General features: G+C 46.3%; 1 protein-coding gene across 15 annotated transcripts in view; it reads right to left on the reverse strand.

Moving 5' to 3' along the window:
* The window catches only part of CUX2 (cut like homeobox 2), a 322707-nt gene that overhangs the window by 54405 nt on the left and 242425 nt on the right, over nucleotides 1-25877 (reverse strand). For 14 of the 15 annotated variants that reach the window (XM_041729255.1, XM_041729262.1, XM_041729269.1 and 11 more), the window contains one exon: nucleotides 6660-6738. In XM_041729255.1, coding sequence (XP_041585189.1) covers nucleotides 6660-6738 — 79 coding nt within the window. Of the gene's footprint in view, nucleotides 1-6659; nucleotides 6739-9049; nucleotides 9130-25877 lie in introns of all 15 variants that reach the window. The other variant, XM_041729268.1, reaches the window with a different exon arrangement.

Raw genomic sequence — 25877 nt, forward strand, 5'->3', positions numbered from 1 at the left:
TAGTGAAAATGAGACAAATGGCTGCAGTGAGAGAGCACTTCTGGTAGGTAAGGGTCAATGGTGGGGTAATACCTTCTAAAGTTAACTACCGTCTTTGGGAAAATCTGGCCTTGTTTCCTACAGGATCAACTAAGCAGAGGCATATTCAGGGAGAAAGGGACGGAAGTGAGAGCAAACAGAAACCCGAGTTTCTCACCACACTAAAACCCTCTTTTCTGTATTTGTGAAGGTGGCTTATCCACTAGATGGCAGTAGAACTAGTCATTTGGGACAAACGCAAAGCTAAATGCTTAACCTCCCTCACTACTTCCATCAACATATACTTAAGATGGTTCAAAGATTCATATTTTTAAAAACTAGGGTCACAAAGTACTAAAAAGCCCCTATAACTTTCAAGAAATAAGGGGTTTTAAAAAATATGACATGAAATCCAGAAGCCATGAAAAGCCAAGTTTTGTTAAGAATTCCTACTTTCTGCAAATATTTTTTGAATGCTTGCTGTGTACCATATACAAGAGACATTATAAACAAAAGGCAAACTAGGGGAGAAGATATGAGACATGTTTACCAGGACAAAGGTTATTCCTAAAATACAATGTCTATAAATCAATAAGAAAGTGATCTCTTTGACAGAAAAAATGGGCTACAGACACGTGAACCAGGGATTCACAAAAGAATATGAATAGTTCATAACATATGGAAAGATATTTAGTGTAACAATGAGTACAAAATAAATCAACAAGGAGAAAAAAAATTCTTATTCTTTCTAATCACTGATCCTAGGTTTGGGGCCAATGCATGGCTACAATCTGTTTTCCTTCCCAAGGTTTTTTCCTTGTCCTCAGAACTACAGTACAGTACCAATAAGCTGTTTATTCCTGAGCACCCTAAATGCCCAATGTTGGAGAAGGGGTCCAGCAAATTATAGCATAGTCACACAAGAGACCATTATACACGATGAACCAAAGTTACTCAGGATTTTTAATCACACAGGGAAATACGTACGCTCATGTTGGGTAAAAGGAAGGATGATTCAAAATGGCACAAGCAGAATGAACCACCGTTTTGAAAACGTACATAGGGAAAAGATCAGAAAGAAAAACAGTGTTCCCACTGCTTCTCTGGCAGAGTTTTCCCTCCTTCTTTTCACTTTTCTGTATTTTCTGAAGTTGGCAGCATGCATATGTGACTTTTATAATTGGGGAGAAAAAAATTAAGACCCGACACACCGTAAAGTATTTTCCTATTCCAGACTCAGTAACCCTGTTGCCTAAACTGCTCATCACCCCATGTCCTCGATAACTGACAGAACCTTGTAAGATCAACAGCAAACACTTGTGATCCATGTAACTTATACTCTGATGTCAGCTTTGCGGTGGGGTGCTGGTTATTAGACCCTGCCAAGTGCTTTTGCACCTAGTTTAGTGAATCTTCATGTCAAATGATGAGTACATTCTATTCTTATACCTCTGCTAAAGACATAGAAATCAGAGCTCAGAGAGGTTGGAGCCCTTGCCCAAGGTCACACAGCTCAAAACCACCAAACGGAGAGTCCTACCCCACTGGGTCTGACTCTGCAGCTCGAGCACCTAAGCTGACCAGCCTTGCCTCCTGAAAGAAGAAGCAAGGAGAGTAATGCCTGTCGGGAGTTGTCATCTCTTGCACTGGATTTTTAAAAACCAAAATAAAGCAGAAAAAACGTTTTGGGGGCACTCACCTCTCTTCTTATCTCTTCAGCAGTGCTCCTCTGCCTGCCCTCTCACTTGCTCTCTCCTTGTTTCCTTTTCTTCTTTTCTTTCTTTCTTTCTTTCTTTCTTTCTTTCTTTCTTTCTTTCTTTCTTTCTATTTCTTCTCTCTCTCTTTCTTTTTTCCCCTTTTACTTTTAACTAATCACTCAGTTAACAAGTTAGCTTTGTGAAGCTTGGGTCGGTACCTAGTGACTGTGAGCGCGATAAAGAAATCAGCCGCCACCGATACCAGAAGTCAGAAAGGTTTAAATCAAATCATCCTCCACAACAATGACATTAATTATGCTTTTAACACGTTTTACTGCTTTTTTTTCTCACTTCACGCCACATCTGTGTGAACAATATCCAAAAGATTTACGGTTTTCTTTCGTAATTACAGACATACAGGCTGCACACTTATCAAAATACTTGCTGAGCAATCACGCCATATCGCATTCTCTGCCAAAGATTTGTGTTGGCAGCAGTCATTCAAAACAAAAATGTTGAATCAGGACTTGTGTGGCTTTGGAGGGGGGTGGAAAGTATTTCGACAAATAATTTGCCTGTCAAGAAATATAAAAACAGGAGAGTGTGCATCCTAGCAAATTTTTCAGGAGTGTTATTTTCCTGGAGGGGGTTGGAGCAGAGCGTGTGTGTCCGGGGGGTGGGGGTGGGGGGACAGTGCGCAAGGAAGCTCTGAGCACCAAAAACACATCTGACATTTGGTTCTTGTGTCTGAGGATAAAATTTAATGAGAACAAAAATATGTCTTCCTAATTCCCCTAAGAAATCATTAAAACATTTTGTTATTCTTAAATGTCTCGAAAATGAATTAGAGCCCCTAAAGGGGCCGTTCGAAGGGTATGTCTTCATCAGTTAAGGCTCCTTGTTCTCCAACTCAGTGACAGCTAGGGACGTACGTCTCCCCCGCCTTGCCATTTCTGGGGAGCAGAGCTGGAAAATCAGACGCGTGGAGTCAGCACCAGACTTGGAATGACCCTTTGGGGAGAGGGGCAGGAGGGCATGAGGACCTTCTGGAAAGCTCTGTACCAGTCTTGGGAACTCTCACAGACGGTGGCTGGAACGCTGGCCCTGGTAGTGAGTTAACGGCCCTATCTCCATAAAGATGAAGGTTTCACAGTGAAGCCCAGAATGAATGACTCTCCCTAGCAGGAGCAGGAACCTCTTCTCACCCTCAAGCACTAGGCTTGCTGGAACTCCCCTAGGTTTGCCACAAGCAGTGATTACTCCAGCGATGATCTAGCCACCTCTGCCACAGTAATGCGAGCTCCCTGAGGGCTGGGCTTGTGTCTGCTGTTTGCAGGCTTATGGCTAGGTTCTCAGTGTCTAGCAAGTGCCAGGCATACAGCAGGCACTTAATAAATGCTATCTGAGTAAATAAACATATGACACGCAGAGGGCTCCAGTTCAAAGAGCACATTTTCATTCAAATAACCCTTCCCCTTCTGCATCTGAGTCTTATTTCTAATTCATTCAACAATTATTAGGTGCTTACTGTGTACCAGGTTCTGGGTATCCAAATTCAGTATGACTCAGTCCCAGGCTTAGAGAATTTCACTTCTAGGGAAGCCAGACACATACATGAAGACGAAAGTAGCTCAGTATCCAATTTATACAAGAAGAGGCTGAGGCTTAGGAGGTAAATTAGTTCATCTGCAGTCACCCAGGGAGTAAGTGGTCCAAGTAGGATTCTAGCCTGAGTGGAACCCTGCCCCTGGAAACGCAAGCCAGGTTCAGTGCTGCCCCCTGGTGCTACAAGGGATGTACACTGGGTCCAGAGGAGGATCCTTGTGTGGGGACTCCTAGGAGACATCTTTGGGGTCTCTTATGGGTTACTCTCCAATGTCATTTGTTGCTGAGCCTGTGGGTCCTTAAGGATTGAAAAATGATAGTAAATAAGAGGGCTTATTTTACTAATTTTTTTTTCCCAGATGCCTCTGATGAGAGTAGAGACATAAGCAAAGTACCTGCCAGGAGCGGGACCTCTCAGCCACATGCCTGGTGTGGTCCTCAGTGAGGCTGACAACAGGCAGGGCTGCAGACATGGCCATCTCTGCCTCATGCCCAGGGCCATGTTCTCATGCTGGGCATAGAGCCCCAAGGGCTGTACTGTCTGACCCCAGTCATTCTCACTGCCAAAACATCCTCACTGAGGAGACCCACACAGCATGCTGCCCTCTTGGGAGTGAGGAACCAGTGGGCAGGATCAGGGCAAAGAGGATGGAGTCTGCATACTCCTCCTCAGTGGGCTGAATGGTGGCCCCCAAACAGATATGTCCTAATGCCTGGAGCCTGTGAATGTGACCTTATTTGGGAAAAGGGTCTTTGCAGATGTAATTAAGTTAAGGATTTTTATTTTTATTTTTATTTTTTTTTAATTTTTTAATTTTTATTTATTTATGATAGTCAGAGAGAGAGAGAGAGAGGCAGAGACACAGGCGGAGGGAGAAGCAGGCTCCATGCACCGGGAGCCTGATGTGGGATTCGATCCTGGGTCTCCAGGATCGCGCCCTGGGCCAAAGGCAGGCGCCAAACCGCTGTGCCACCCAGGGATCCCATGTTAAGGATTTTTAGAGAAGATCATCCTGGATTATCTGGGTGGGCCGTACATTCAATGACTAGTGCCCTTTTAAGAGAAAAAAGCTTTGGAGATTTGGAACCCAGACATATGGAGGAAGGGCCATGCAAAGACAGAGGCAAAGATGCGGGTGATGTGGCCACAAGGCAAGGAACACCTGGAGCCACAAGAAGCTGGAAGGTGTAAGGAAGGACCCTCCCCTCGAGTTTTCAGAGGGAGCACAGCCCTGTAGATATCTCAGTTTCAGATTTCTGGCCTCCAGAACTCTGAGACAATAAATGTCTGTTGTTTGAAGTCCCCAGTCTGTGGTAACTTGTTACAGGAGCTCCAGGAATAAACAAGGTCTCCTCTGTGCAGCCAAGTTGTGGCACAGAGCAGACGCTCTGGATGTATATGTTCAATGTGCTGAGACATGAGCCCCCAGTGCTCCTGGCTGTGAGACCTCAGGTGTCAGACTTGACCTCTGGGTATGCCAGTGAAGGGGACTGGGGGGCCTGTCCTCCCAGGGCTGTAACACGCAGAGGGTAGAACCACCTTTACACCAGGGGAGTGCTTTTTAAACTGACATGTTCACAGAGCTCGGGGAGCTTGCCTCTTCCAGTTCCTGGTGGCCTCAGGCATTCCTTGGCTTGTGGCCACATCACTTCAACCGGTGCCTGTCTTCACATGGTCTTCCCTGGGTCTATGTCCTCTCTTCTTCTTACAAGGACACTAGTCATTGGATTTAGGGTCCACCCTGCATCTGGATGGTCTCATCTCGAGATCCTTTAGTAATTACATCTGCAAAGACTCTGCATATTCCAATTCATATTCCAAGGTGCACGGTGGACAAACATTTTGGGAGAACACAATTCAAGCCACTCTGTTTGTTCAAGACAGATGGAATGAGGGAATTGCCCACCCACAAACACAAAGATTCCACAAACGACTCGACATGGAGTAGAAATGATGTTGACTTCTCCATGGCCTGGCTTAGCTGGGATTTCATTTTCTTCTTCATAAGCCCCCAGCCTCAATCATCCAATAGCACTGATTCCTGCGGCTGTGTGGAAGGGCCCAGAAAGGACTGGGAGGCTGCCTAGGTGGAGGGAGTTCGCACAGAGGGTCCCTTCCCAGCCCTACCACTGTTAAATAAATCACTTACACCTCTCTGGGCTCCTTTTCTTTTTGATTCAAAAAATGAGAAGGTGGCAGAGGATGGGCCATTTTGGAAAAGGGAAACTTTTTTACAGAAATGAATCTACATATCTTAGGTGTACAGCTGAATGTACAGTTTGAATGTTTTCAAACTGTATAATCCACACCAAGATCAAGAAACAGCATCTCCGGCCCCCCGAGGTCCCTCCTGGGAACTACTGCCCCCTCCAAGAGAAACCACTGTCTTGACTTCTAGCAGTACAGGTTAATTTTTTTTTTTTTTTAGTCAAGGTGAAATTCTTAGAACCTATAATTTATCATTTTAAAGCGAACAGTTCAGTGGGAGCTGACACATTCATGAAGTTGTGCAACCACCACCTCTATCTAGTTCCAGAGCATTTTTATCCCCCCAAAAGGAGATCCTGCACCCATTAGCAGTCACTGCCCCCCGGTCCTGCCCCAGCCCCGGGTAACCACCAATCTGATATGTCTTTTTAGATTTGCCTAGTTTGGACATTCCATATAAGTGGAATCTTACACTATGTGACCTCTGTGTCTGGCTTCTTTCACTCCGCATCGTGTTTTTGAGGCACATCCATGTTGTAGCAGGTTCAGTGCATCATATTCCATTATACCATATTTTCTTTATTCATCCACTGATGGACATTTGGGTTGTTTTCCCCTTTTGGGCATTGTGAATAGTGCTGGCAGATTATTTTTGCCTGTCTTCATATTTTATGTAAACAGAGTCACATAAGGATGTGTTCTTCTGGGTTGAGGTTACCTATGCCATGTTGGGGAAACATTTGAAAGTTTTCCTCCAGCACCCTCAGCTGGCAGAGAGCACTGGGCACCATCTGTCCTTTGTGGCAATGGGATGGGGGTTCTGGCAGACAAGACACTTGGCTCCCCAAGAAGGTCCAGGTGGGAGATCTTGCCTGGAGCCCCCCAAAGCTCTCTGGCTAACACTGGAAGGTGGTGGGGGAGGATAGAGGAACTGTGTGGGGACATGTTACATAAGACCGGGTGTGGACCCTCTCACCCCTCAACAACTCCCACCTGTGGAGGGCCCAGCCTTGCCCAAGGGTCTTGGCTTGTCCCTAGATCCCACTGAGGGGAGACCCCTGTTTGACGACCTAACAGCTGGCTGTTCCTTGTTGTTAATTATTCAATTATGGAATCCAAATGTATCTTACCTGGTGCTTCAATTAATTGCTTGTAAACACTCAGGAAAGCTGCCTCGGCCTCCTGACTTCTCTTACTAAGGGCCACCACCTTCGAAGACAAGAGAGAGAGAGTCATATGTAACCATGGTGTCTGAGTCTACAAAGCAATATGCTCATTTTTGATGTGTGCAAACATGGGATGGGAAGGGGAAATGAAGGTCAGAAGTATGGAGTTAGAAAGTCCAAGTTCAATTCCTGGCTCCACCATATGTGTGGCCTTGGGTATGTCATTGGCCCTCTCTGATCCTTAGTTTCCTCATCTGGAAAATGGAGGAAAAACAACCTACCTCCTGGGCCTCTTAAGGGGGCTGAATGAAGCTGCATGTAAATGCTTAGCACAGCGCCTGACACAGAGTAGGTTGCTAGCAGCTATTATTTTTGTTGTTGTTATTTAAAGTGTAATTCTAGAGATCCAAATAGGACACATGCTCTGGGGGAAAGTGAGATACGTCTGGGGAAGATTCCTTGCCACTGAAAATTAAAACAGAAATTGTTCAAGCTCTCATGAGATGTCAAACAGCTCAACCAATGACTGATGGAAACATAAATGGCTGGATAATCCCATGGTGAGGAGCTACCTTCATGCATTTGTTCTCTTGCTCACAGAGTTCTTCATTCTGTCAGTGACATTCCATAACATGAGTTTGGGCAAGACATTTCTAGGGCTCAGCACCATCTTGTCCCTCTCTGCCCCTGGCTACGAATTCTGAGCTCTGGCCTCACAGCTGCCTTGATGCTGGCTGCTGGTAGCCAGTCCCTCTGGCATAGTCCTGGGCCTCCCCTACATATGGCTGGAGTGAGCTCCTGGTACCCACAGGCCACTGTCTCTACATCTTCAAGAACACTCTGGGCGGGGTATCTCACTTTGGACTAGAACATCTTTATCTTCCCTGACAGAGATAGATAGACCTCTCCCTCTGGTGCCAACTTCTTCAGTGATGAATCTACTGGGAGTATCTACTTGTAAATCTCCCTCTTTCAAAACCAGGCTTTTCTTACCAATCCCAGTGATGCCTTTTGGGGGAGCGTCTGTTATCAAATTCCTTCCCTTGATGTGAGCTCTATGAGTGTACTGTCTGGTGCACAGAAGGTGTTCAACACAATCTGTTGAATGAAACAAATCTAGGTGGGTTGCCCCAACTCTAGGTCCTGTTTGTGACACCATCCTAGAGAAATGACAGTGGCCAATTCTGAGACAGTTCATTTGTAGAAGTGGCCAGCTAAGGCACAAGCTGGAGCCAGGCCACTTGGGTTCAAATCCCAGCTCCACAACTTACTATCTTTGTGTCCTTCAGCAGACAGATCACTTCAATCCCTGTGCCTCTACTTCCCCTCTGTAAAGTGTGAATAAAAACATCACACTCACCCTTGCTGGAGGATCAAATGATTTAACACATGTATATAGCACTTCATAAAACTCATGGGATGCATTATGCCCCAATATATGTCACCTCTTGGTATGACTGACCCCTTCCGTCTTGCCTATTATGAGGACAGGTTTTGTCCAGTGCTGGGTGATAAACCTCAGCTGTGCTTATCTGGTGTCCTACGAAGACCACCTGAGAAAGGCTCTGCCTTCACACATAGTACTGCACACTGGGAAGAAGAATTTGAAAACCACAGTAGTTTCTCTACGGCTTCCAAGACGGCAGCCACAAATCACATGTGGCTACTGAGCGTGTGAAACGTGGCAAGCACAAATCGAGATGTGCTGGTGAGTGCAAAATACACATAAGGTTTCAAAGCCTTAGTACAAGAAAAAAGAACATACAATAGCTCATCAGCATTTTTTGTTATCGATTACATGTTGAAGTGATAACATTTTGGATATGCTAGGTCAAATAGAATCTTTTATTAAAATTCATACCTGTTTCCTTTTACTTGTTTTTTAATGTAGGTACTACAATCTGTAAAAGCTCATCCATGCATCACATTATATTTCTATTGGACAGCACAGCTTGAAGGTTTTATAAAGTCCACAGAGAATTCGTTATTTAAGAGAGGTGGAGGAAAATGTATGGTGGATGTTGAGCAAATTATTTTGTAAAGGTCAGCTACAAAAGTTCCTTAAGCTGTCTTATTATTCTGAGAATAGTCTCTGGTCTTTTAAATCCCAGAATGAATAATAGTCTCTCATTCACTCAACAAACATTTCCTGAGCACCTGCTATGTGCTCTGTGGGCTGAGAACTTCTAGATGAATAATGCAGACTCGAACCCTGCCCTTGTGGGACTCTCAGTCCAGTGGGAAGATCAACATCAAAGCAGATTCTCCAGGTAACTCATCAATTACAAGTGCTAAATGCTTTGAAGAAAAAGTGCAAGCGGGCCTTGAGAGAGTGTAAGTGGAGGGAGGCTTACCCATTTTGGTGGGTGGAACATTAGGAACTGTCTCTTGGAGAAGGAAAAGGCAATGGTGTACAGAAAGAATGTTCCAGAATCTAGGGAAGGGAAAAATCACCAAGTGTAGGTAGATTTTTGTTCTTGCTGAGATGGACAAGACACAGTTCCTGTTCTGGGGAGTCAGAGCTGAATGGGAGACACAGCTACGTCCAAGATGAACCATAATATAGGAGGAGGTGATGCAAACACTAGAGTGTCTAGAGTAATGTGAGGAGGGAGCAATTAATTCAGGGTTTGGGAGGGCATCCTTGATGGGCCAATAATAATAATAATAATAATAATAATAATAATAAAAATAAAATATTATTATTCAGCATTTACCATGTCCCAGATAATCTTACCATCCATGGTCATCTCTCTCCACGGATACACCAATCACTGAAGGTCACTGCTTTCATTATTCTCATTACACAGGTGAGGAAACTGAGGTTTGATGATACTGAATAACTTGCCAAATGTTACCCAGTAAATAAATGGCAGAGTGGGATTCATACCAGGTCTGGGGGTTCAAATTCCTGCTCTGATCCCCTTTCTCCTAGATAGAAAAACCATCCTCGTCAGTGGAGATAGTTGCTTGGACCCCATGTGATGCCTCATGACATCATCTATGGCTGTACCAGGTCATGGGCTGCTGTGTTGCTGATCTGGAGCCCAGGAAAAACCATGAGAAATGAAAGCAATTCACCTCCTGATCCCTAGATGGAAAATTATCAAAAATCAGCCAGCAAAGTCTGAATGCTTCATTTTACAGTCATTTATGCTGAGCACGTGTGGTGGATGGTGTTTGGTAAAAGGCATAAGAGTGTTCCATTGACTTGGGGTGCCTGGGTGGCTCAGTGGGTTAAGTGCCCGACTCTTGGTTTCAGCTGAGGTCATGATCTCAATATCATGGGACTGAGCCCCATGTCCGGCTCTGTACTCTGTTCAGAGTCTGCTTTGGATTCTTTCTCCTTCCCACTCCCTCTAGCTCACACTCTCTCAAATAAATAAAATCTTAAAAAAAAAAAAAAGAATATTCGACTGATTCTAAAAAGGAACTCTGGGCAGGGGAGGGGCAAGTATCAGAAGATTCCTTTAATGCTTCCCTGTCCCTGCCTATAGTACATTCTGCTTTCTACTCACGGTGCTTATCAATTGGTAAGGGAGTGTTGTTTATCTGTGTGACTGTCTCCTTATGATATTGGTCTGCCTATGAGAGCTACAGTGTCCAATATGGTAGCCACTAGCACATGTGGTCATTGAGCACTTGAATGACTATTCCAAATTCAGATGGGCTGTAAGTGTAAAATATGGGATTTTTAAGGATGTAAAATCCTTAGGATGAAAAAAGGGTTATGAAATATCTCAGTAATTTAAAAAAAATGTTTATGAGAGAGAGAGAGAGAGAGAGAGAGAGAGAGAGAGAAGCAGACTCCCTGCTCAGCAGGTAGCGCTACTCAGGGCTCAATTCCAGGACCCTGAGATCATGATCCAGCCAAAGGCAGATGCTTAATCGACTGAGCCACCCAGGCCCAGGTGCCCCCCCTCAGTAATTTTTAATCTAGATTATATGTTAAAATGATAACACTGTGGTCATATTGGGTTCAGTAAAATATATTATTAAAATTAAATTCACCTGTTTCTTTTTACTTTTTAATGTAGCTATTAGAAAAATTTAAATTACACATGTGGCTTGCATTGTATTCCTAATGGATAGTGTTGGTCTAAATCAGGGATTGGCAAACTGTGGTCCTTAGGCGAAATCTGGACCTTCATTTGTTTGTGTAAATAAAGTTTTATTGGAATACAGCTGCAGTCATTCTTATACTTACTGTCTATGGCTGCTTTGATGCTATAATGGCCAAGTTGCATAGTTGTGACAAAGACTCTGGCTCAGTCAGTATAGCATGCAACTCCTGATCTCAGGGTCATGAGTTTGAGCCCCAACTTGGGGGTAGAGGTTGCTTAAAATAAAATAGGGGCACTTGGGTGGCTCAGTCAGTTAAACGTGTGATTCTGTTTTGGCTCAGGTCATAATTTCAGGGTCATGAGACAGAGCTCCACGTTGGGCTCCACACTCAGCACACAGTCTGCTTGGGGGTTCTCTCCCCCGGCCCTCCCCTCTGCTCACATGCTGTCTCTCTCTAAATCTCTGAAATGAATCAATAAATCTTAATAAAACAAAATAAAAAATATTTATTTTCTGACCCTTTACACAAAAAGTTTGCTGATCCCTGCTTTCAAGACTCATCTAATGGCTAGACAATATTTTCAAAAGCAGAGATAAAAACACATCCTAGAATGGCTCTCAGTTTTAATCAGTTCATGTTTAGAGCTTTCCACAGTAAATATGACTTGGAGACAGGGAGCCATGTGGATGCCCTGCCTTGTTCAATTTTGTTTTATTTTATTTTTTAAAAAATATTTATTTATTTATTATTTATGATAGACATAGAGAGAGGCAGAGACACAGGAGGAGGGAGAAGCAGGCTCCATGCCAGGAGCCCAACGCGGGACTCGATCCTGGGACTCCAGGATTGTGCCCTGGGCCAAAGGCAGGTGCTAAACCACTGAGCCACCCAGGGATCCCCTCAATCTTGTTTTAGAACAATGACCCTGTCTGTTTCTAGAAGGCCAGGCCAAAAATCCTTAATGGCATCAGAGTCCAATCTGGTGATGAGCCTAATGTCATTAAGCATCTCTTGGCCTCAGTTTTTTCATCCATCAAGTGGGAAGAATACTCTGCTTAAGAAGCTGCTGGGGAGGAATGGGCCACCATGTGGCAAAGAGTCCCACAGAAGTTGGCAAAAAGCTTTCTAACAAAGCAATTAATTCTTCTTCCAACCACACAGAATGTCTTTTCCAAAGTCTGCAAATTTAGTGCATTTTACCCACGTGCCCAGACAGGTGAGCTTGGCACAAATAAAAGGCCATGTGTCTGTGCTTCACGGCTGGGCCCTACCACACAGAAGGGCGGGAGACAGTGTCCAGAATGACAGATTTGGCTTGTGACAGGCAGATCTTTGAAGGCCATCTGGGGAAAGAGGAGGTGGCGGCCAGCTACAGACACCAAGAAGGTCACCATCAGAAATAGCTCAGCGTCTGATGGAGCACGTGGCATTTACACCACCCGCTGTAATATGAGGGGTGAAAATGTGTTTGGTCCCCCCGAGTATGAAAATAACAGGTGCAGAACCAGTTAAGTCAGGGAGAGGCAAAAGCCTGTTCTAGCCACTTAGCTCTGGTCTGTCAAGTGGTTAAAAGTGGCAAATTTGGGGGCCTCCTAAGGCTGAGCTTCCATGAGCTGTCCGAACTCCTGGTGACAATATCTACTGGCTATTGACATACTTCTCTGTTCAAGCTCTTTACAAAGAATGGCCAGAGCTTCTGGAAACTGAACCCTTATTCAGCGCTCAGTGCCTTATCTTCGGTTTCTCCCCCAATTCTCAGATGTGAGCGCTGTTTCCCATTCTACAAAGGAAGAAACTGAGGTTCAGGGAGGCCAAATCACTTGGCCAACGGAGAGAACCAGTTAGTGGCAGAGGCGACCCAGAATCTTCTCATTCCTGGGCTCAGGCTTACAACCAGAAACCAGTGCTTCCCAAAGCATGTTGCATGGTCCCTGTGCCATGAAAAGGAGGACCTGTGATCAAGTCTGCACATGCTTCCCATGATATGTACAAAATATATCAACATAATGGACGCTTGGACAAGAGCTGTAGGAAAAAGTCCCCTTCAACTCAGTTTAGCCCAGTGTTTTCCCAAATGCATTTAGGCCACAGAACTTTTTTGCTTCAGAGAATAAACCTGGAAACTAGGGTTCCGTGAAACACACTGTAAGAACAGCTTTTCTTTACCACTGGGTTCTGGGCTCCGGGGGGGCGGTGGGCATAGTGGTTTCTGGGAGACAGGGCTGGGTGTGTCTGATGTGGTAGGATTCTAAAAGAAACTGAAGACATGGGTAATTGAGAGGAGGTAGGTGCTCTGAAGGTCTCAGGATCAGGACCTCTGAAGAGGATGCAGAGGGAGTGAGATCTGGGGAGAAAAGAAATCAGCTCAGGATGGCAAGGGGTGGGAGGTGGGGTGCCCTTTAATGCTCTCTGAGGCCTGGTTCTCCCTCTGGAGGCCTGGTGTGCAGATCTGAGGGGATGCATGGGGAGCACAGTGGGGCAGGAGGGATGGGTAGAAACACATGTAAGTAGCATGAATAGAGATACAGGAGGAAGATGGCATGGAGTGCAAGGGGATGCAGAGAGCTATGGTGTTCATGGTTACTGAGGGGAGACAAGCAGGGAATAAGGGGGTCAGCATAAAGGGGGAGCAGGAACAGTGGGGGTGCATGGAGAATGAGGGGGGCAGGAAGAAACCCAGCAGCTGTGAATGGGAGAGCAAGGTGCTCACCCTGGGGGCTGCTCAGGGGCTAGGGAGGTCTGCTGCCCAGGTTCAGGGCCGTGCTGGGGAGGGGGACTAAAGAACAGATAAGGAAGGAGATAAATTCCTGATTCAGGACAAGGTGAAAGCTAAAGGTGGGGAAGGCTGTGGGGGACAGTTAGCCGAGAGAGGAGCAAACTCAGGGGGACACACTCAAGAACTGTCTACAATCAGCTGAAGATCTTTCTGGCCATTGTGTTGAGGGGAACAGATGCATTCTGAGCTGCAGATTTTCCAGAGGTAGGGGTGGACCAGGGGTGAGAGGAGGGTGGAAATTTTAAGGAGGCTCAGTCTTAGAAAGCTCTAAGTTCCCAAAATGGGTTACCTTATGAGATACTGAGCTCCCCATCGGGAGAGGCATTGAAATACGTAACTGTGAGGCTGTAAAGGGACTCAGGGAGACCTGCATATGGGGGTTTGGCAAGACTACCCACAAGACTTACATGCGATTCTAAGATGAGTCTGTGTGACAGATCCCTTTTATTGGTAGTGATATTCTGATTTTTTATCACTTGTGAAATAGGATAACATTTGTCCTGCTGGGCTGGTATAGGAACTGTTATCATTAGTAATAACAGTGACTACTGAGCACTAACTCTGTGTCAGGCACTGTGTTAAGTGTTGGACATTACCTCCTTTAATCCTCCTAACTCTGAGGAGGTAGTAATACTGCCCATTTAGTAGATGAAGATATTGAGGCATGGGAGGGAGAAGGCCATACGATGTGGGAGCTGGAATGCAGATTCAGCTTAGCTGGATTCTGAAGCCCAGGCTTCTAATTCCCGCTTGGGACTGACTCTAGTGGGAGGTTTGTGGAAGCAGCTGGAATATGTGGGAGAGCTGGAGATCTAGATGGTCAGGGGACTGGGCACCAGGAGAAGCCAAGCACCTGAGTCTTCAGCAGAACCTGACTTCCCCTGCCTTACAAAGTGTTTGCTAGGAGCTCCATTCCTGGGTTGAGTGCTAACACTCTCTCTTATAAATCATTGATGTGGCTGAGCAAATGAAAATTACAATTTAATGTAGGGGCTTAAATAAAAAATAAGAGTTTGACTCTTACTTTTGTTGGCTATTGTTGATCTGGGCTCTAGGCTCCTACTCAGGCAGGGCAGAAAGGCTGAGACCCTCGCTGGCCTTTTGAGGTCTTGGGGGGCATTCCCTGGAGGATCATGGGGGTCCCAGAAAGACCTCATCCTAGCAGCTCAGAAGCCAGCAACAGACATCTCTAGATCTCGACAGGATGGAACAGATTAATGCCTCTGGCCACCTGTTATTATTTTGAATCCTCAGGTGTAAATCCCTAATTCAAATTGGCCTCTGAGACCGCCCCCCCCTTCTAGGGCTGCAGGTCCAGCTTCTAGATTCTCCCCTCAATGCCTCAGCCTGCAACAGTGATAGACATGGGCAGAAGCTCAGTAATTACAACAATAATACGTAGTGTTTACTGAGCACCTACTATGTGTATGCCCAAGGGGCATCATCCCACTCCTTCCCCAAGTCCCTCAAACACATATTGAGTACTTTATGCACATTAATTCACTTGTTCCTTGCGCAACTTCCATGAGGTGGTGTTACAGACTGAAATGTTTTTCTCTGAATTTGTATGTTGAAGCCCTAACCTCTAATGTGACTGTATTTGGTGATACAGCCTTTAAAGAGATATTTAAAATTAAATGATAACAGGGCAGCCCTGGTGGTGCATCAGTTTGGTGCCGCCTGCAGCCTGGGGCGTGATCCTGGAGACCCGGGATCGAGTCCCGCATCGGGCTCCCTGCATGGAGTCTGCTTCCCCCTCTCCCTGTGTCTCTGCCTCTCTCTCTCTCTGTGTCTATGAATAAATAAATAAAATCTTAAAAAAATTAAATTAAATGATAACAAAATGGAGGGTCCCTAATCCTATAGGATTAATAACCCTTTTTTAAGATTATATTTTTTTATATAATCTCTACCCCTAATGTGGAGCTTGAACTCATGACCCTGAGATCAAGAGTCACATGCTCTATTGACTGAGCCAGCCAGGCACCCCAGGACTAATATTCTTATAGGAGGAGGAGGAGTCCCAGGGATGCAGGAGCACAGAGGAACATAGTGAGAAGGCAGCTGTCTACAAGCCAATGAGAAAGAGAGCTCTCACCAGAAACCAATCCTGCCAGCACCATGATCTTAGACTTCCTGCCTCTAGGACTGTGAGAAAATAAAATTCTGTTGTTTCAGACACCCAGTCTGTGGTATTCTGTTACCCTCATCTGACTAAGACACGTGGGCTCTATGGTTATTACCATTTTAAAGACGAGAAAACCGAGGCACAAAGAGTTTATAAAGCAGCCAGTTATTCAGGAAGGTATAGGGTTTGGGCAGTATGCCTTCTTGAGGACTAAAATATTATTTAGATAGGGGGCAGAAAGAAGCCAGCAGGATGGCTGGAGATGGACAAATGCTTGTTGATGGGGACCATGTGACAGATGCCAAAAGGGGAAAGCAACTGTTTGATAGCAGAGACTTGAGATTTTAGAAACCAGGTCTCTTCCAGTAGGTTATACTTTTAGCCCCAGCTGGTTTCCACTGAATGCACTGGGCAGGGGTGAGGGGTGAGTCATGCAGGCATCCTTTCCCTGAGGAGTCATTCCTAGACTTGTCCAGCTCCAGAAGCCACCTTCCCAACCCAGGGTTTGTCAGCTTAGGTTTGAGCCCCACCGTGGGAGAGTGGGTCTGTTTGTTCATTGCTGTGTCCCCTTCATGTGACCTTATGCACTGCAGGTACTCAAAAATGAACCTCAGTGTTTATGTGTCATCCTTGGGGTCATGTGATTCTGAAGCTGGAGAGAAACTGGTGGAAGTGGGAGTTCTCCCTATTGAACATCTCTTAAAGACAGGGGCTCGTCTAGGCACTGGGCATTCAGCACCAAGCAGGACTGAATCAAACCTGTACTCTCGTGGATCTGACGCTCTAAAGTAGAGGCAGACAATAAAACAAATCTTACTATAGAATGTGTGAAAGTGACCAAAGTGTAAAGGAGGAAAATAAAGCAGGGAAAGGGACAGGAGTGTGGGGCAGGGTGTGTGCTGCCTAGCAGGGCCAGGGAAGGCCTTGGGACTAAGTTGTGCAGTGAGTATATGGGGGAACAGTATTCTAGGCAGTGAGAACAGGAGGTGCAAAGGCCCTGGGGCAGACGTGTGTTTGGCTTGTTTGACTAACAGTGAAGAGGCCAGTGTAGTGGGAGAAGGTGAGTGAAGGAGAAGAGATGGAGAAGGGCAGGGGATGGAACTGTGCAGGCCACTATGAAGACTTGGGACTTTTTCCTCCAATGGGGATGAGAAGTCATGAGAGGGTTTTGAGTATAGAAAGAGACATGATCTGACAACTGTTTTAATAGGACCCCTTTGGCTGTTGCGTGGAAAATGGATGGAAACTGCCTGGGGTAGAAGCAGGAAGACCAGGGAGGTGGCTGCTGTAACAGTCTGGGTAAGCAAGGACAGCATCCCAGTGCAGGGTGCTGGCAGTGGAAGTGGGAGAAATGCTTGGGTCTGGATGGATTTGAATTTGAGCCATAGGATTCGTTCCTCAGGAACACAGAGGCAATGTGGGGGCATTGAGAGGTAGAGGAGAATCAGGGAGACTCCACAGTTTGGGGCACGAACAACTGGATGATCTCAAACAGCCCCTGCTATGATTTTTCCCCCTTCCTTCGCAGCCCAGCACAGGACAGATCAGGAGTAGGCACTAAAACAACACTGGCTGAATGAACAAATGAATGAATGAGATAAGGAGGGACTTTAGAAGGTTCTCTGAGCTAATCTTTACAAACTACAAACTTAAATAAAACCTCTCATCAAGAAGGATGATGGAGGATAATGCCCTCCGAGTAGCCCAAACTAAGCTGTGGTCTCAGAGACTCTGGTAGGTCTCTTGCAGGCTATCAGATGGCATAACCGAGGAGCCTCCAGTGGGAGGGGACAGATGCCAGGATGTGCCCCAGAGGACCCTGGCAGTTGTCTTAGGGAAGCCAACAGCAGGGTGGGAAAGCTAGCAGGAGAAGCTAGACCTGGGAGTGAGCAGATGTGGGTTCTGGTTTCAGCCAGGGCCTTGCTTCCCTACTCATGTTTGAGAAAGGCCACATCTCCTGTCTGAGCCTCAGTCTCCCCATCTGTAAAGTAAAGGTGCTGGCCTTAGGTTCCCGTCCTACTTTGTTGTGCAATGGCTCTAATTCACCTAGGCAGACAGAAAGACAGACACTTTCCTCCCCACATCCTGATTCCCACCCCCCTGGTATTTTGATCAAAGGCTGTGCGAGGCTTAGGAGCCCACCCAGGCTCTGACTGAGGGTGGGTCTGCTAGGAGAGGATGAGGCAGGGGAGAAAAACACTGTGCAATTTTATTCTAATATTTGTAATTATTCCCAGGCTAAAAATAAGGCACAGAGGAAAGTGTTTTCAAACGTCGGCATTAATGAACACTTTTTATCCAACATAATACAGGCCCCCCAATGCATTTGATGTCAGGCTCTCTGAGATCTCGTGAGCAGCGCCCCACGCCGAGCTGGCTTTCATGGCTTGGAAGCAGTGCAAAAATGAAATGTCCCACAAGTGCAGGCTGGCAGGCTTGCTATTAGCAAGAGTATAATCATCAATTACGTCCAATCACAAACTACTGATTTTATAATTATCAAATGAAGTTCTAACTTCTCACCTCTGCTCAGTGGCAACTAATATAATCTCTCAGTTCAAAAAGGAAGCTTTTTTTCTTTTTCCTTTTCCTCTGGAGCTCTCTCTCTCCTGGGGAAAAGAATTTCCAGGCCTCCACGTAAGACTGCATTTAAATTGCTTGTCACTCAAAACAAAGGCGAACCACTCATTTGTAATTCACCAGCCACCTGAACAGACTGCCTGTTTTCCTTTAAGCATCCATGCACTGAAGCACAAAGATCATTTTTCTATTGTTAAAATTGTATAAGCCAGGGCTTTTTTTAGCATCGAATACACAATTTCACTTCTCTTCCGAGGGCTCCCAGCATAAAAGGGACAGGAGGCTTTCTTTAGTGCCTTACAAATAAATTTCGCTTTGGGGTATTAAAAAAATCAACTATATGCTCATATAATAAGCCACAAAGCTTATTATCAAGGCCGTATAAATATATGAGGGCAGGACAGAAGTTATATTTTTTGTCCTGCCCGGGGTGTGGCCAGTGGATGAAGCCGGATGATTGAAATTCATTCTCACGGGTGCTGGAAGCATCTGTGTCCAATTTCCTCTTTTTGGGAGCTGCCGATACCACAAATGTGGCTCTGTGTTGATTGGCATTTGGCCGGCAGGCTATGAAAGCAGAAACAACCCAGGGGTGGGTGCCCCCATTCACCCTTACTGTTCTAGCCAAAGGCAGGCTCCAGCTGTGTGTCTGACTTGCTGGCTACCTCACCCCAGAGGGACAGGCCATGGATGACTGTCATGGAGTCCCTGCATGTAACTGACTTCTTGAGGCTCAGCCTTTGACGCCAGACTTGCTTTGCTAACAGCTTAGTTTTTCTGCCTGATTATAATCATAATACTTCCAATTTTAATCTAGAGCTTTTTATAATTTACAAAGACCTTTCACAGAAATTAGTGCATCTGAGCCTCCACACACTGCCAGGGATGGCCCTGGACAGGCAGGATGGTTGTTCGAGAGGCCCAGAGAGGCTGATACCGTGGCTCCAAGTCACAAAGAAAGGGCTGAAGTGGGTGTAAATGGGGTGTCTGGACTCAGAGCCAGCTGTGTGGCAGCGAATTTGGGGCTGGAATTTGTGCAACTCCCAACCTGAAGTGGGAAAGTAGCTTCCATTTTGGATAAATTAGAACAGAATCCAGTTCACCTCTAAAATGTTCCCTTCTTGCGCCTGAGTGCTACACTTCCTGACTGGGAGAGTAAAAAATGGGGTTCCTGCCAGCCCACCAGAAGTTATTCATAAGCTACAGCCGGTCTTTCTCAGCAGTAGCCGTGGGGACGAACAAAGATTTAAAATAACAGTGAAACTATTCTGTGTGATGGTGGATACGCGTTATGCCATTTGTCAAAACCCATAGAATTACAGCACGAAGAGTGACCCCTGATGTAAAGGATAGACTTCAGTTAATAATAAGGTATCAATGCTGGTTTAGCAATTATAACAAGATGTTAGAAGAAACAGGCTGGGGTGAGAGAAGTGGGAGTACCCCAGAGCTCTGTACTTTCTGCTCAAATTCTCTCTGAACCTAACTAAAACCACTCTAAAAAGGTCTACTAATTACAAAAAAAAAAAAAAAAAAAAAAAAAGAAAGAAAGAAAGAAAGAAAGAAAGACAGTAGTATAAAGCAGTTAGTATGTGCCAGGCACTGCTGAGTGTTTAACTCATTTAATCTGTACAGTAGCTCTATGAGGTCAGTATCATTATCTTTCTGGTTTTATCGGTGGGGAAAACAAGACATCAGAGAGGTGAAGTAGTTTGCCCAAAGTCACACAGCAAGTAGCAAAACTAGGATTTACACCCTGGGCTCCAGAGCCTTTGCCTTTAACTGTGAGAGTAAGGGGGTTATCACTGCGTCCTCACTCAAAGGCTGTCCCCTTCCCCAGAGGATACAGCTATGTGTGAGCATCCCAGCATGCTCACAGGTGTCACAAAGTGCATGAAACTAGGGGTAATGAACAGTGGGGTTCAGGGCCAGATGCACCCCAAAGACATATTTTCTTGGATTCTCCAGTGTTTTAAAAATATTTGAGCCATCAAAATTCATCAAGTTACACACTTAAGATTTGCGCATTTTACCGTATGTAAATTACACCTCCATAAAGTACTGTGAGCATGAAAATATGTGCATATATATTGAGCCAGCATTTAAAAACCAGAAGAGATCCAAATTGCTGGCTTCTCTCGGAAAAATCAGAGGATCTGGCTACCCTAGGCCCACGTTTCCACTGACAACCATCTCCAGGAGCCAACTAGCTGTTTCCTGTTGAGAAAGGCTGGGGCTCTGCAATTCACCCCAGCCTCCTGTGCTCCCGTAGTACAGGTGTGGGCCTATCTGGGCCACCAAGAGCACCAGCGTTTTCTCTCTGTCCTACACAGACACCTCTTTCCCCTTGCTTTGTCTTCACCAGATTCCTCTTAAGTTCTATCAGCTTCCTATCTCCTCCCTGCCCACTTCAAATGGTCATTTTGCAGTTCTGAGAAAAAACCGGAGTGAGGAGCAGTGTGTCCCATACTGGTCCTACTTCGCTTCCAGGCAGCCCCATGTAGCCAGTAAACTGCCTTTCCAAACTGCAACAAGATCTTTGTGTGAGCCTTCCACGGAATATGTACAGAATGCTTAGGCCCTCCCACTCAAGTCCACCAGGGCTCAAAGAAAAGAGGCCATCTAGAGCTTCTGGATGATTCTACCCTCCTGGTGGTAACTCGTAGGCCAAGTTGAGAAGGACCTAGCAGGGCTTGGCATTCTGTATGTTCTGGTGGGAGTGGTGAAATCAAGTGGGCCCTGGAGAGAGACGGGGGAGTTCACAAGTGAGGAGGAGGGAAGAGCAAGGTGGTGCAAGCAGCAGAGGCTTAATAAAAGCCTGTGGCTTCGGGCACCTGGGTGGCTCAGTGGTTGAGCCTCTGCCTTTGGCTCAGGTCGTGATCCCAGGGTCCTGGGATTGAGTCCCCCATCGGGCTCCCCATAGGGAGCCTATTTCTCCCTCTGCCTATGTCTCTGCCTCTCTCTCTGTGTCTCTCATAATTAAAATCTTTTAAAAAAGCCCTCAAAACCCTCACCCCCCCAAAAAAAACAAAGCCTGTGGCTCCAAGGAAGGGCCAGAGAGCACACAGGCTTGGGAGGCAAGGTGGAGTGACTGGGGTCTGAAGCCTGCATCCCTGGTGGGGTGACTCTGAGGAAGTCACTGAGCTCTGAGAGTCTCAGCCTTCATAACTGTAAAATGGGTAGAGTGATATGAAGAACTGCTGGGGAATCTAATCAATCAAAGAAGTAAAGCAGCTGGCACAGTGCTCGCCTAGCTAGTTAGTGAATGTGCATGGGGTAGATGAATGAACATCCGTTTTTGACCTCTCTGTCCCTTTCTCTACCTAGAGACCAGCTTGGGTGTGGAGACATCAACAGTTAAAAGATACACTTTGTTCACTCTTAATACAGAATGAAGACGGCCAACTCAGAGATAGTTCTTGGGATTTCCAGGCAAAGGGTTCCAATGGTGTTAGAAGTTGGCACTTTCCATAGGGAATGTGGGAGGTGGAAGCTCCTGGAACATGAAGGCTGGAGCCAAATTGCTGGTGCAGGCAGGGGGTCAGGGATGCCAAGAACCACCCCAACCTGCCCCTCTGAAACACAACCAGCACCCTCTGAAATGCAGAGCAGTCCGGGGGTCAGTGTACAGCCTCAAACGACAGTTGCTGCCTCCTGGGCTGGCTTGATGACCCTGACCTGGCCCCTGAGCTCCCACTGCCCCATGCTCAATCAACCATGTACCGTGGCATCCTTGCCCCTGGAGGGAGGACTACAGGGATCCCAGGTGGCTGCGAAAGGGGAGACTGTGGAAGTTCTCCAAAATGCCAGCTCAGAAGAGCAGAGTTAAAAGAACATGTATGCCCTTTATGGAGAAACGGCCACCCAAATGTCACGAAGCGCCACCCTGCCCAGGCTTTTAAATATAGCAGTGTCCTTTCTGGATGTCTTGAGGAGTGTGACTTGAGACAGGCCCACGAGAGCCTCAGCTGGACACTCAGGGCACCACTCTGTCTGCTGCCCCATTTGTGCAGCTGGGGCCACACTGTAACTTCCAGTCGTGGTTCTCAGCTGCCACTCAGCTTCATGAAATAGGCTGATTCCATTCCCAGTCCCCCTCACTTCTTTGTGGCTCTGGGCAGCTGAGCCTTTGTTTCCACATCTCAGGGGTATGGTAAGGGTTGCAGGTGAAACGCATTAAAATTGCTTAGCTCACAGGCTGGCAAACAGACAATGCTTAGTAGATGTTGATTCTACTGCTATTAATTATTATGATCTTCAGTGTGTCATATTATGACACTATGCACTATGCGGAGATAAGCCCCAGCCCCGGCTGATGGGTCCTAGAGTAAGAGAGACAGAAAAGGAAAAGGAAAAGGGCAGAAAGCAAGCAGCATTTTGGAGAGAGTCAAGGAGGGAGTGGTTTGTGCTGTCGGGCACTGCTGAGAGGAGGGCTTCAAGGAGGAAGCACTGGCTCACAAAGGTAGAGCAGGTCGAGCAGCTCACTGATCTCCAGAGGAGGGAGAAGTGTTGTGTGTCAAGGTGGGAGGTGAGAAACAGCCTGGTGTAATCAGATGATACTCACTGCCCTTCCCTCCAAGTGTCAAGTTGCAAACAGGGGGTCCGTGGTCCAAATCCCTCACATACTTGGTTTTGTTCAGGTTTAAAAACAGTTCATTCTTAGGTGACATTTAAAAATCAGGATATTTTTACATAAAATTTGAGATTTCTAGCTTGTCTGGAAAAACTAGAAAATGCAGCCACAGTAGGCTTACACTTCTGAACAGCGAGACCATAAAACACCGCCCCCACGAAAGAATAGCGACTACTTATTGAGTACTTAAAGTGTGCCAGATGCTGTTCTTAGTGCTTTACACACATACCCACAAAGTCTAAAAATCCTCCTAAAGCCATATAGGGTAGGTGCAGTGATGTGCTAGCAAAGGTTTAATAATCAGTTATCTGCTAGGGAAAAAAAAAAAAGGCCCTGCTTGGTAGTGTTTGCTAATTTCTGTGGCATAAATATTCCCACCATGGCAGATTTCAAGCTACTTTACTGACCAAAGGAGTGCACTGTATGATGAGCCTCTCCAACACATCAGTGGTAGGTGAAGTTATCATTTCTTGTCCCTAGATGAGGAAACAGAGGCACACAGAGGACAAGAGACTTGCCCAAAGTCACACAGCTAGGAGAGTGGGCAGAGCAGGGATTTGGAGAAAGGCAACCTGACTTCCAAGCTGGTGCTTTCATTCTCCATTACGCACCACAAGACCAGACCTCTCTAGTCTGCTCGAGCTGGGCACAGGCCACTCCTTAGGTGGCACACAGAGCCCAGGCTTGCCTCATTCTCCACTCCTGTCACCTTAGCTGTGCCTGCATTGCTCATCCAGCTCACCTGCAGGGCCCCTGCGTCCCTGCTTATCTCCCTGCTTTGGGGTGTGAAATGGCACCCCGCCCCCAGCTTCTCCCCCTACTCTACTGGGAACATCATCAGGTACCTGGACACAAACAGAAGGCACCTGGCGTGGTGGATGACCAGCTTCTTTTCCTCTATCCCAACTCCGGCCCCTAGCACAAAATGCCAGTGCAAACCTTTTAGTTCAAATGCTCTCTCCATTGTTTCGCTCATTCTCTCTTTGCCAGGAGCACTAACAACATCAATTTAATGGAAGCAATTTTTCTGTTCCCCTCTTTGCCTCCCACTACCCCATATGACAAAACTTCGAAACATCATGATTCATAGGGGGAAAAATAGAAAAACAGTTCACCTTAGGTTAGAAATGCGAAAGTTGCTGTAATCCCCTGTACTCTGTTGGGAGAAGGTGCTTCCATTTATCAGGGGAAGGGGGCTCAGATGGGGAACCCCATCTTCTTTGCTGTTTTCTCAAAGACAGGCAGCCCTTGCAAAGCCCCCAACAACTCTCATCCTCCCAGCTGAGAGCCCAGGATGGCAGCAAATGAGGAAAAGGCTTATGTTTGGTGGGAAACGTGGAAATAATCAAGTGAGAGTAGATTCATGTAAATAATTTAATTACCTTGCACAGCTATGAAATCTCTTGGTTTCCGCTTCCATTATTAATGATGAATGTTAACTATCAGAGGACATTGGCTGAGGTTTCCTGACATACTGGGGGAAGGGCTTTAGGTGTCCCCAGGCAGTCATACCAGGCTTGTCACTGATCAAACTGGTCCCTGCCTCCAGCTGGCCCCTACCCCCATCCTGGGATTGACTGGGAGGTACATTATGCACCTTGTGATGGAAGCACCCAGGACTACGTATGAACAGGCTTATCAAAAACATAGAACCTGAATGTAATCAAGTCTCTAGTCCAACTGCCCATGCACAGCAAACACAGGGGAAAGAGGAGCAAATTAGATCACACCATGAAGACACAATCAGAAAAATCTCAGCTGGAGGTGAGGGGACTTCTCAAGGTCCCACAGCTAGTGGTTCAGCTGGGATGTGAATCCAAGCCCTGAGCACAGCACTCTCCTGAGACCATAGGAAGGGCTAGGACAAGTGAGCTGGGCTTCCCAGAGGGTGGATCAGGGAATCAGAAGAGCCCAGAAGAGACAAGGGCACTTCTGCTACAAGGGGCAAGGTCCCTCATCCTGTTCTCTCTCTAGGCCAGTCTCAAATTCAAACCCCTGAGATAATGAGGATCGCTGGCCTTGGTTGAGACCAGTGTTGGACACTGGTGCAATGAATTGTGATCAGGGGAAGGTCTTCAGGAAAAATGGTCCAGTGACTTCCACATGTGAGTAGCCAGTAAAAGGTGGGGGATGGAAAGCAGAAGTATTGTGACCAACTTGTCCCACTTTGCCTGAGGCTTTCTCGGTTTTAGCCTAAAAAGCTTTGCATCTCAAGACGGTCCCAGCTTTACAGCCCCATAGTTCTGCATTCTAGACCAACCAGGACAGTTGGGTTGCCATCCTTACGAGGCACATCAACCAATCCCAATGTGTGGGCCCGTTAGGAGTCCTGATACGGCCCAAAACAAAATTTAAAACATGGAGGAGCCAAACAGGGACACTGAAGCACTGCCTGGATATTAGGAGATAGTAAGACTACTGTTAAGAAACAAGCAACCATGTGTGGTAGGCATGTTAACTAGACTTAATCGTGGTGCTCACTTAGCAAGAGAGGCACATAGCACACCTGAAACTAATACAAAGCTGCATGTCACTTATGTCTCTCAACAAACTCTAAGTATCTGCAGGAACTGGACTGACTCCAGTACGTGAAGGGGTAAGAGGAGAGAGAGGTAGGCAGTGGGGAGCACAAATGGATGGAACTGCTAAGGGGGTGGAAGAGGCCCCATGGCCGGCTTGCTGGTCTATGATCTTTCTTCTTCCCCTGAGATGGGCCACAGCCACTGTTCTGTACTAAGGCATCTTCCTGCCCACAACTAACTGCACCAGGGGCTGACACTGGTCTCAAGCTAGGTTAATGACCATCATCCCTGGAGTCTGAATTTGAGACTGGTTGATTTTGATTTGTCTGGGTTGTTAGCTTCAGAGACTGTGAGGTGAAGCCAGACGCTCAGATGGCTGTTATGGGGGCCACCTTCTATCTATCATGTGTGAGAAAGTTGGCCTAGGGAGAGGGCAGGATGAGGGATCTCACCCCTTGCAGAAGTACCCTGCTCGCT

The sequence above is a fragment of the Vulpes lagopus genome, chromosome 14 (genome assembly GCF_018345385.1).
Source record: "Vulpes lagopus strain Blue_001 chromosome 14, ASM1834538v1, whole genome shotgun sequence".
In the NCBI taxonomy this organism is placed as follows: domain Eukaryota; kingdom Metazoa; phylum Chordata; class Mammalia; order Carnivora; family Canidae; genus Vulpes; species Vulpes lagopus.